We start from the raw sequence: 12,224 nt of genomic DNA, 5'->3' as shown, positions 1-12,224 counted from the left end.
TGTTCTACTGTTTCCAGGTTACCCTACTGTTAACATCTTGTTGTATTGTCACCACCATGTCCTACTGTTTCTATCTTGCCCAACTCTAACCCAACGTTCTATTGATTCCATGTTGCCCTACTATAAAGCATCTTGTTCTACCATCACCACTTTGTCCTACTGTTTCCTTGTTGCCTTACTTTTAACATCCTACTGTTTCCTTGCTGCCTTAGTTTTAACATCTTTCTGCTATTGCCCTATTATTAACATCTCAGTCTACTGCCACCACCTTGTCCTACTGTCTCCATGTTGCCCAACACTCACCTCATGTCTTACTGGTTCCATGTTGCTTTACTGTTAAAATCTAATCCTACCATCACCACTTTGTCCTACAGTTTCCATGTTGTCCTACTCTCACCACCATGTTCTGATGTTTCCAGGTTGCCCTACTGTTAACATCTTGTTCTACTGTCACCACCGTGTCCCACTGTTTCCATGTTGCTCTACCTAATCTGTTTGACTCACAGCAGGCCTAGTGTTTACAATGTTGGCCCCTATTGCATCTTCCATCAGTCCATCAATATTTCAGTAACGTTCAGTAACGTAGCACTCCCTCATATTTCCCCTGAGCCTACTGTCGCCCCACGTCATGATCTGACCCCTTTCTTCTGCCGACTTCCATCCCCTAAAACAGTCTCTCGCTTTTCTACTTTCTTTTAATTAATGTGCAGAGGAGTTTGTAAGGCAAGTCGGCCATTCTCCTGGGTGATTGATACATGGAAACTCACATAAACATGCCTCTCTAATCAATTGCACTCCCTAGTCTTAAATCCTGCGAGGTGTTATTAAATCTGAGCTGTAAATCTCTCTGCTCAGCTGTGATATATATGGGAGCAAAATGCACAGTATTATTGAAGATATCATGTTTACATGAGCAGTCAATTATGGGTACAAACTTCTAATTTAAAGTAGAAATATGACCTGCTTATAAGGGATATGTTTCTTTCATTTAAATTCCCTTACACATTACATTATTGTCTGCTGAAAGCCTCTCTCTATATTTGTATAAGGGCTCGGCAGAAGATTACAGTTAAAGGAGAACTAAAGCCTAACTAAAGAAGTAGGTAGAAATGTTGTACATGATGTTTTGTGCTTCTGTACCAGCCCAAGGCAACCACAGCCCTTTAGCAGTAAAGATCTGTGTCTCCAAAGATGCCCCAGTAGCTCCCCATCTTCTTTTCTGCTGATTCACTGCACATGCTCTGTGCTGCTGTCACTTACTGAGCTTAGGGAGCCACTCACAATATACAGTACACATAGAATAGAAATGTCACAATATAAGGCTGATTAGTAATTAATACAGATAATTACTACATGGCTGCACAGAAACCAGTGCAATTAGCATCAGAATTGAATAATCAGCAAACCTGTAGCATCAGCTTATATTACAGCCAGGGAAGCTCATTTTCTGCTGGATAATTAGTGACGAGCCCTAAGATTAGCTTCTCAACAGCCAATCAGAGTCCACTGAGCATGTGAGTGTCACAGACGCTTTCCAAGATGGTGACCCCCTGTGACAAGTTTGAAGTCCTGGATCATTGCTGCTATTGACAAGCTCAAACTTTAGCCTCGTGCAATAAGTTCACTATATAAAATATGAAATTTTTAACCAAAATTCATTTTTAGGGTTTAGTTCTCCTTTAATGTAAAGGGGAACCAATATGATGTGATAACTATCTGCCTTTTATTTCTATTCCATCCACTAGTTTTACCAGCAACCTGAAGCGTGGCAAAATCATAAGGAGCAGGCAGCAAAAGAGTTATTGCCCCGCTTAGACAATGGTCCAGTTTTATTATAAAAAAATCCTGAATCATGGACCCCAAAAGTGCACCTGGCGGCTATAAAAAATGGCCCCATAGAACTATTTCCAGACTTCCAGCACTTGTATAATGTTGTGCCGTCTGTGTAATGACGAAATGGCTTTGCAAAAAGCAGCTGCTCATTAGACAGTATTCAGGCCATTTTCTCTAGATTGGTAATAGAAAAAATGAAGCTAATTGCACTTACTAACAAAAAAACCCCCTGATATTTCCACCCAAAAAGAAAAAAAGAAATATAATGTCGATAATGCGGGGGAGGGGTATGAATTCACTCTCCCTTATTGCTGACTAGGGATGCACTGAATCCACTATTTGGGATTCGGCCAAATCCCTGATTCCTTGGTGAAAGTTTCGGGTGAATACCGAACCGAATCCGAATTTGCATATGCAAATTAGAGGCAGGAAAGAAAAAAGTGGAACGAATTATTCTTTTGTGACGAAAAGTCACGTGATTTCCCTACCCGCCTCTAATTTACATATGCAAATTAGGATTTGGATTCGGTTCGGCCAGGGACAAGGATTCGGACGAATCCTGCTGAAAAAGGTCAAATCCTGGCCGAATCCTGAACCAAATCCTGGATTCGGTGCATCCCTATTGCTGACCATTAACTTCTAAATAAGGGGGTCTACGTTACTATTAGACCTGCTATCTGGTTGCCAGGCTGAATGACCTTAGCAACCCAGGATCTGTTTGTATGTAAGAATAAGGGGGCTTAATTTAAGAAGCATATCGGAAAGAGGCAATTTAAAGGGGTGGTTCACCGTTTAGTATGTGATAGAATGGCCAGTACTAAGCAACATTTCAATTGGTTTTCATTATTTATTTTCCATCATTTTTAAATTATCTAAACCTTTCCAGCTTTCAAATGGGGGTCACTGACCCCTTCTTAAACCAAATGCTCTGTAAGGTATGGGGATGCACCGAATCCAGGATTCGGTTCGGGATTCGGCCAGGATTCGGCCTTTTTCAGCAGGATTCGGCCGAATCCTTCTGCCTGGCCGAACCGAATCCGAATCTTAATTTGCATATGCAAATTAGGGGCAGGGAGGGAAATCGCGTGAATTTTTGTCACAAAAAAAGGAAGTAAAAAAAATTTCCCCTTCCCACCCCTAATTTGAATATGCAAATTAGGGTTCGGATTCGGTTCGGGATTCGGATTCGGTAGTGGATTCGGTGCATCCCTAGTAAGGTATAGTTATTGCTATTTTTTAGTACTCATCTTTCTATTCAGTCCCTCTCCTATTCATATTCCATTCAAATCAACGCATGGGGGTAATTCGGACCTTAGCAACCAGGCGGCTGAAATTACAAATTGGAGAGCTGCTGAATAAAAAGCTAAATAACTAAAAAACCACAAATAATAAAAAATGAAAACTAATTGCAAATTGTCTCAGAATATCCCTCTCTACGTCATACTAAGAGTTACCCCTTTAAGCTGAACTTCCCCTTTACATTTCCATTGACGGACAGTAATTCATTTTCATGGGAGCGTAAGGGATTTATAAGAAGTTACAGAACAAAGTTGCGTCCCTGGCTGAGGACACGGCTGCTCCATATACATTTCCATAATCCACTGCCTTCTGTGGGAAGATTTAAGGTCTCTGAGCCAAAGGGAGTTTACATTTTCTGCAGCGCCGAGAGGCTGATTCACGGCGCCTTGTAAAAACAGAGGTGGAGTAGGTTTTCTGGGGAGAGAGGAAAATACAGATAGAGAAGGCCATTAACCCCCAACGGCATACAACAAGGAAGGGCTTTCAGTTGAGGGTATAGTAAGGCAACATGGGGGCAAATTCAATTGTCGCCAGCGAACAATTCGCCACACTTCTCGCCACTACGTTAATTAACTGAAATGCAAAGTTGCATCCTGGACGCCGGCGACTATTCACTAGCGTTACTTCAGCAGTGCAAGCGTTTCAAAGCGAAATGTCGCTTGCAATCACTTCTGCCTTCCGAAACGTCGTTAGTCCTCTTACGCTTAGGTCAATTTGAATAGGGCGAGTACACACAGGTCATATATACGTCTTTATTAAATGCTTGAAGTGGCCACTTATTATTACACGTGTCCAAGGACGCAAAATAAAGACAAAAGAGATCCTCTAATGTCCCACCCCAAAAACAAATGTCCCACGCCCCTCAAATGTTTGTGGAAAATATTAACACAAAAAAACTCAATCGTTAGGTCAATCCCACTTAAAAAAGGGCAAGTCGACAAAGTTTATACATTTTCGGCGGACAGGATATGATGTAAGTGGCATAAGATTGAGGAAGATCCAGCTGAGGAAACGTTGAGTAAAATTTGCACCTTAGTGAATTTGCGGAGTTACGCCCGTTGGCCACAGCGAAAAGTCGTCTAGGGATAGAGGGTGAACGAACGCTAGCGACAATCCCGTTCACTAGCGAATTGCTGCATACGCCTGTTAGTAAATTGGCGGTGTCCCTTCGGATGGGATTTCTGGTGAAATGACTCTAGCGTTAGCCACTCAGGGTCAGACTGGGGAGCCCGGGGGCCCACCATGACTGCTGTCCGGGGCCCCCCTCTGGACCCCTTGCCCACCCACTGTGACACCATCCATGCTGCCCACCGAGTTACCAACTCCGAGGTGCACGCATGAATGGAGCTGCGTATGTGCGAACGCATGGCGCCAACAATTTTTTTGTAGGGCCAGGAGATCGGGAGAGGGGGTCTGGGCCGGCTGGGGCCCATGAGGGCCGGGGCCCACCGGGTTTTTACTCGGTGTCCTGCCGGCCCAGGCTGATCCTGTTGCCACTTCGCCGTTTAGTAAATCTGCCCAATGGTGTCAGGGCAAGTGGCTGTAACTGGAGTGTAACTATGGCAGAACAGACCCCTTGATTCTAAAAAAAGGAGGTCCCAGTAAGGACCCGCACCCCCCTCTTGCCCTCCCCATAACTGTACTTGTACCAAGAGCTGCAGCTGCATGGAGGGTGAGCTCTTGTGAGTACTACGGGGTGTAAAGCGGGATCCCAAATTTTCTTTTCATGGGGGGCCTGTGAATGTCATTGGTTTTGATTCTATAAAGGTCAGATGTTGGGAAGTTTCAGCTGATCCCCTCCGGTTCTAATGGGAATATGTACAGGGGTATCCTGCAGGGTTAATATGAGGAGCTGCACTGCTGCTTAATGTGGCTCCTGTATTATTTAAAGGGTCACTTCAGTGCAGAATCAGCCTACGCCGCAGCTCTAGGAATAAAATAGCAGTTGTATAAGAAAAAGATGCCAGTTTATGTTATTAAGGTCACTTCTGTTCAGTTCTACAGGCCTCCCCAAAAATATGGAACAGTAATGCCTATAATTAGAACCCATAATTAATCACTGACACGGTAATTATGCAGGCCTGTAAATGGAGCGGTTAAATAAAGTCTACGTCTCTCCTAATCATTAGAATAATTTGTATATAACAAGATTTGTTTTTGCACTATGAAAAAAATATTGCTTCCCCTTTAAAGTGATAGCGAAGGCCGTTCTCCAGTGGGAACGTGAAATGACACGGTAAAAATGCCGCAGCAAATCAGACGGAATGTTTTCTTGTGCGCCCAGCACTAAAAGGAACGCTTTTAACCCTCTCTGGGGTCAAGCACATAAGTGAACTGCAGGCAACACACAGCTTAAGGTTTATGTCCCCTTTAAATAGGGATTTAGTGATCCTGCACTCAGGGTGCTGGAGCCCTGTGCCGGCACTCATGCATTATACATAATTCCTTTTCATTTGCAGGTGTTGCATTCCTTTCAATATTAATGTTTTAAACCTTTCCATATAGAGGTGAATGTGCCCTGTCATCTCATATACCAAGAGCAGAACTACACCTAGTGTGGCCCCTATATAACTGCAGCGACTTGTCTGTTCTTCTTCACAGGTGGAGAGTTACAGCCTCACAGGCGGAGAGTTACAGCCTCACAGGTGGAGAGTTACAGCCTCACAGGTGGAGAGTTACATCCTCAAAGGTGGAGAGTTACAGCCTCACAGGTGGAGAGGTGCAGTCTCACAGGTGGAGAGTTACAGCCTCATAGGTGGAGAGTTACAGCCTCACAGGTGGAGAGTTACAGCCTCACAGGTGGAGAGGTGCAGCCTCACAGGTGGAGAGGTGCAGTCTCACAGGTGGAGAGGTGCAGCCTCACAGGTGGAGAGTATCAGCCTCACAGGTGGAGAGTTACAGCCTCATAGGTGGAGAGTTACAGCCTCACAGGTGGAGAGGTGCAGCCTCACAGGTGGAGAGGTGCAGCCTCACAGGTGGAGAGGTGCAGCCTCACAGGTGGAGAGGTACAGCCTCACAGGTGGAGAGGTACAGCCTCACAGGTGGAGAGTTACAGTCTCACAGGTGGAGAGGTGGAGAGTAACAGCCTCACAGGTGGAGAGGGTCTCGAAGCAAACAGACCTGTCATATCTTTTCATCGCTTTGTGCATCCAAAGCATCAACACACTCTCCAAAATCACCAAAAATTAAATATGAAAGTTGTGTTAGCTTCCCCTTTTTTTGGATTATTTCCTGAACTACAGCCTACCTGTAATGGATGAGGCTCTGCCCTGGAGGTACTGCATAATCTACATAGGGAGTCATCAACCTACCCAAGAGGTGGTGGTTGATCTCCAGTTAGAGTCAAGCTTACTGCAGATCTCTAGATATCACCAAAAACCTGCTCCTAAACGGGGGCTGGGAGTTGTAGTCTAAGAAAACCACCAAAAATTAAATATCAAAGTTTTGTTAGCTTCCCCTTTTTTGGGATAAGTATCCTGAAATGCTGCCTAACTGGCTGTGGCTCTGTCTTGGAGGTCCTGCATAATCTATGTAGGAAGTCATCAACCTACCCAAGAGGTCGCGGTCAATCTCCGGCAATTATTAGAGTCAAGCTTAATGTGGATCTCCAGATGTCACCTGTTCCTAAAGGGGTGCTGGGAGTTGTAGTCTAAGAACTTCATACTGGCAATCTATATCATGATTCTAGGACATATCTGCAACTTTTGGAAGGCAGATCACCATCCTTAAGCCAAGGTATCTGGACTCCCTGCATGTTCCAACTCACATTCATGATCCCACTGAAGGAAACAGACGGATTTAGCCGAGTCCCAGTAGGGGCACTAACCAAAATCTACAATCATTCAAGAAAATGTGTAGCATGTGGCCTTCTAGATGTTCCGGACGAGTAACAAATTAATGGACAATAGCCTTATGTTGAAGTCCCTTGGGTTGGGGCCAAAGAACTGTTTTAGATGACCTGATGCCCCTTGGCAACGGTGATGATATCCAAGGCTAAGCAGACCCACTGCCATAAATCACCAGTTCTAAACAATGCACACGTTCCTCTATATCTGAGCAGGCTTTTCAGGGACACCATACATCACCAGCAGAATTAGTGTAATTTATGAAAATCCCGTATATCACACACAACTGACTCGGGGATCTATGATCCTGTCTTGTTCCCTTCTCACATTCTGCAGAGGAAAGTTGAACACTGTTTATAGATAAGAAGTGCAACCCTTAAAAAAGTCAGAGTATGGAATTAATGATGGATGTTCTCCAGCCGCTCATAACATTTCCGAAACACGGGCGGCTAACAGCCAAGCCAACCCGCGCTGTTTATACCACATGCATCTCGTGAAACAGGACACGTTTGGTTGAAATGTTTTACACTCACTCAAATGAAATTGCACGCCGGGTTACTCGCTTGGGCTCCCCCCACCCTGGACTGGTCAATCAATGGCCCACACTTAACGCAAAGGGTAGAAATGGGGAGACAGTGGTCTTGGCCTATGATTTTGTCATGGCACATATTGATTGGCATCCATGTGAATCGGTAACAAATAGCTGCACTGAGATTGGAGCTGTACTGGGCCCTGTAGTTCTTAGGGCAACAAAGGCAATATTTAGGACTAATTGATGTACAGTATGTGCTACAATAGGCTCATTGCTGTTATTTTACTATACATCTGTCTACCTATCTTTTTAAAGGTGGCCAACATGGCTCTTCCAGAGTACGGGCTCCACTGATGGGCCTGCCCGACCAATACCTGGCTGAAACCAGACTACATTGGGTTGTTAATGCGGTTCTCATCCGACAGGCCTGTAGGCAACTCTTTAGGAACCAATCATTGGCCCAACAGCCTGATTTGGCTCAATGTGTGGGTGGCAAAATCAGGCCTAGATCAGCTTGTTTGGTAACTTCACCTAATGAGAGGATCTGGTAAATGTACGACCGACTTAAAGCTAATGTCACGTAGCAATTTTTCTATTCTATATTCAGAAAGGAACATTAACACAAAAACATTAAAGTCTTTTAAAGGAATGAAAATATAACGTAGTGTTGCCCTGAACTGCTAAAACTGTGTTTGATTCAGAAACACTACTATAGTTTATATAAACAAGCTGCTGTGTAGCCATGGGGGCAGCCATTCAAGCACAGGATACACAGTAGATAACAGATAAGTACTACTATAGTTTATATAAACAAGCTGCTGTGTAGCCATGGGGGCAGCCATTCAAGCACAGGATACACAGTAGATAACAGATAAGTACTACTATAGTTTATATAAACAAGCTGCTGTGTAGCCATGGGGGCAGCCATTCAAGCACAGGATACACAGTAGATAACAGATAAGTACTACTATAGTTTATATAAACAAGCTGCTGTGTAGCCATGGGGGCAGCCATTCAAGCACAGGATACACAGTAGATAGACAGTACTACTATAGTTTACATAATCTGCTGTATAGTCATGGGGGCATTCATTCAAAGAGGATACAGGGGAATAGGCACAGGATACACAGCAGATAACAGAGATAAGCTCTGTAGTATACAAGCTACACAGCAGCTTCTTTATATAAACTATAGTAGTACTTATCTGTTATCTACTGTGTCTCCTGTGCTTGAATTACTGCCCCATGGCTACACAGCAGCTTGTTTATATAAACTATAGTAGTACTTATCTGTTATCTACTGTGTCTCCTGTGCTTGAATGGCTGCCCCCATGGCTACACAGCAGCTTGTTTATCTAAACTATAGTAGTACTTATCTGTTATCTACTGTGTATCCTGTGCTTGAATGGCTGCCCCCATGGCTACACAGCAGCTTGTTTATATAAACTATAGTAGTACTTATCTGTTATCTACTGTGTATCCTGTGCTTGAATGGCTGCCCCCATGGCTACACAGCAGCTTGTTTATATAAACTATAGTAGTACTTATCTGTTATCTACTGTGTATCCTGTGCTTGAATGGCTGCCCCCATGGCTACACAGCAGCTTGTTTATATAAACTATAGTAGTACTTATCTGTTATCTACTGTGTATTCTGTGCTTGAATGGCTACTCCCATTGCTACACAGCAGCTTGTTTATATAAACTATAGTAGTACTTATCTGTTATCTACTGTGTATCCTGTGCTTGAATGGCTGCCCCCATGGCTACACAGCAGCTTGTTTATATAAACTATAGTAGTACCTATCTGTTATCTACTGTGTATCCTGTGCTTGAATGGCTGCCCCCATGGCTACACAGCAGCTTGTTTATATAAACTATAGTAGTACCTATCTGTTATCTACTGTGTATCCTGTGCTTGAATGGCTGCCCCCATGGCTACACAGCAGCTTGTTTTAACTATAGTAGACGATATAGTAAACGATAAAGGGTAACTATAGCTCATGACAATATGGATGAGCTGCCATGACAATTACTATGTCTGCAAGCTTCAAGCCATAGACAGAACCCTCCAAATTGTGCTTTTTTTTTTTATCAATGTAGTCCATGATCTCCTGTATTTCTAGGGTGCAGTGCATGTGCATTAAGTACCCTGTGTTCTGTCCTCCCCAAGTCTTGGACTTGGCATGTAAATAGGCAGCTGCTTGGGAACAGTTATCTTATATGGCAATGGGCTACTGGTTGTATGACATGGCCAGTGCTGTATGCTCGGGACCCCAATCTGTAGCAACTTGAACTTCCAGGACCCCCCATAAAAGTTGTAGTTATAGGGTCACAGACTGATGTATATACACTGAAAAAAAAAACATGGGACACCTCTAGTACTGGTGACTAAAACCCTCTAAAACCAGCCCTGGAAACGGCACAGTAGCCCTAAGCCATTAGACAGATTTACATAACCCACAAGCTCTGCTTGCCCTTTATCATAAATCATTAGTAGGACGCTTTGTTTATGCAAGAGACAAGGACCTCGTGTGAAAGACCAATAGACCAGCACTGTACCTTGGCTGCTACCGACGAGTTGGGTTTCTCCAACAAATCCCACAGTTTTTTCCTCTTGTCAGCACAACAGGTGTTATCAAACTCATCCCCTTCTTTCTCCCGTAGGGTCTCCGCTTCTCGTTTGAGCTCCTCGTTCATCTGTTCCTTCTTCTGATGGTATCTAGCCTGGCAGCAAGACTCCAGATAGATCTCGTCGATGCCCCAATAGTCCAGCTCTTGGCTGAAGGACAAGGCGCACATCTCCTCCATCATGTGCAATTTCCCCGTACGGTAGAAGTTCAAGATGGACGTGAAGGCGCCGGGGTGCCTGTCGAAAAAATACTCGTTCTCCTCCAGGTTGTAGTCGTCGCATATTTCCATGAGGCATTCATTAGTGTTGCAGTCTCTAAGTTTCCCAAGCCGGGTTCTCGGTAACCTATCCAGGGTCCTCCATAAAACTTCATGTGCCAACCCCCCAACGTTTACCTTCACCCGTCTTGAGCAAGCTTTGCTCCTGATAATATCCATGGGATCCGGAGGCAACGAGGTAGTCGATCGAGATCCATGCTTATTCATCCACCCGGGCATAGCTGTGAGCGGAATGAACCTCTCTCTTAAAATCTAAGGAACGGAGTCTACCTTGGGGGGGGTGGTAGGGGGTGGGGAGGGGAAAAAAAAAATCAAAAGTCACATGGAGGTGCCAACTTATTCCATTTCACCTCCATTCCAAGAGCAGCAGGGATGCAGAAGACCAGTGGGACATTTTCTCCATGGAATCCCGATGACCTACAAAATAAGCAAGAGCATCCTTCACAATGTGTCAGGTGGTTTATCCATTAATCAGAGAACAAATAGCTCCTGTAATCTGCTCAAGCACTAACATGACAAGCCGAGGGAGATTTGCCGAGCAGCCTGACTCAATAGAAACACCCAGGGTGCTGTCCACTCTTCTGGTGCTGGAATCGGAGCTGCTCACTGACTTGCCTTACCCCCTGCAATCTAAGCCCTCCATCTGCTTACATAAGATGGGAAGATGACAAAGCTACAACAAGAGGCTCATGTGAAAGACAGAGAGAGAGAGAGTTTAATTATATATCACAGGCAGCCATATCTAATTAACTTTATATGTTGGGATGTGTCCGCTTTGGCACGGGGGGCTGTGCTGAAAGCTCCTAACAGGTTCCTTTCCATCATCTAATACTCCTGTTTATCCCAAATCTCTTTAGGGAAATAAATAACGAGTTCGAATAAAGAAAAAGATATCCGGCCTCAGCAAAGGGAGCATGCATGCATCTAGAGGGTGTATAATAAGAATGGGATCAGTAGAAATGTTTGTTTTTTTAAAGCCCAATATGTTTATTTCTTACTGATTCAAGAAAGGTTTATATTTAATATCTCTGTGCCGTATTCCCACAACAAGCAGCCCTTTTATTCTCCAGCAGTATGGTTTGTTGTGAGGCTGTGTTTACATCTTTTTCCCCCCGAGGATCTGCCTCTCCATCGCAGGATGCCACAAGAATACAAGCAGCCCCTTATAAATAGGCACTGTGCCTTTAAACGTAAGCAGCAGCCAGGCTTGTGTTGTGATTGTGGCTAATGTCACACACACACTGGCTCTCCGAGGAGGGCGAGCCGCTTGCAGGGTGCAGACCTATGAGTGCAGCTCTGTGCATTGCAGTGGGAGCATAAAGTGCATTGCATGCAGCGAGCATACCTTCTTCCCAGGCTTCCCACCACCACTGTATCCCAGTTTTCATGCAGAGACACCTCTTCTTCTCCAACAGCCAGAACCCCTGGATCCTTCTGGGATCTTCCTTTTTCAGAAGCAGCTCCAGGGGCCCCTCCTGCTATCCCTGGACCATGTAGAGAGAAGCAGGTGGATATACAGATAAAGCTCTCCTGTGTTTTTCCCTGCAGGCTCCTGATGGAGATCAACAAGTCTGGTCTGAACCTGATGCTTTATGTTCTTTTTTTCTTTCCTCCCCTCTGCAATCCTTCCCAGAGTTGTATATATGGAGAGGGAATTTGAATTTGGGATCAGAGAAGAAGGGGAGCCACCTGCTGGTGCAATCTGGAAATGCAGAGCTACTTAACCCTTTCCTTATAGAGGAAGATTAATTTTAATATACTGTATACTGTTTGGCAGCAACTGCCAAACCTGGATGTTTTTGTTTGA

General features: G+C 44.4%; 1 protein-coding gene across 2 annotated transcripts in view; it reads right to left on the bottom strand.

The window, feature by feature from the left end:
* Positions 1–12,016, bottom strand: part of kcnb1.S (potassium channel, voltage gated Shab related subfamily B, member 1 S homeolog) — a 113,194-nt gene extending 101,178 nt beyond the window's left edge. The window contains exons 1-2 of one of the 2 annotated variants that reach the window (XM_041577615.1): positions 11,763–12,016; positions 10,070–10,834 (exon numbers count right to left, since the gene is read on the bottom strand). In XM_041577615.1, coding sequence (XP_041433549.1) covers positions 10,070–10,636 — 567 coding nt within the window. In that variant the 5' untranslated portion in view covers positions 10,637–10,834; positions 11,763–12,016. 2 annotated transcript variants of the gene reach the window in all.
* Between the last annotated feature and the right edge of the window lie 208 nt (positions 12,017–12,224).

This window comes from Xenopus laevis, chromosome 9_10S, assembly GCF_017654675.1.
Source record: "Xenopus laevis strain J_2021 chromosome 9_10S, Xenopus_laevis_v10.1, whole genome shotgun sequence".
Taxonomy (NCBI): domain Eukaryota; kingdom Metazoa; phylum Chordata; class Amphibia; order Anura; family Pipidae; genus Xenopus; species Xenopus laevis.
Note: the sequence above shows the minus strand (reverse complement) of the source record. Positions and strands in the feature narration are given on the sequence as shown.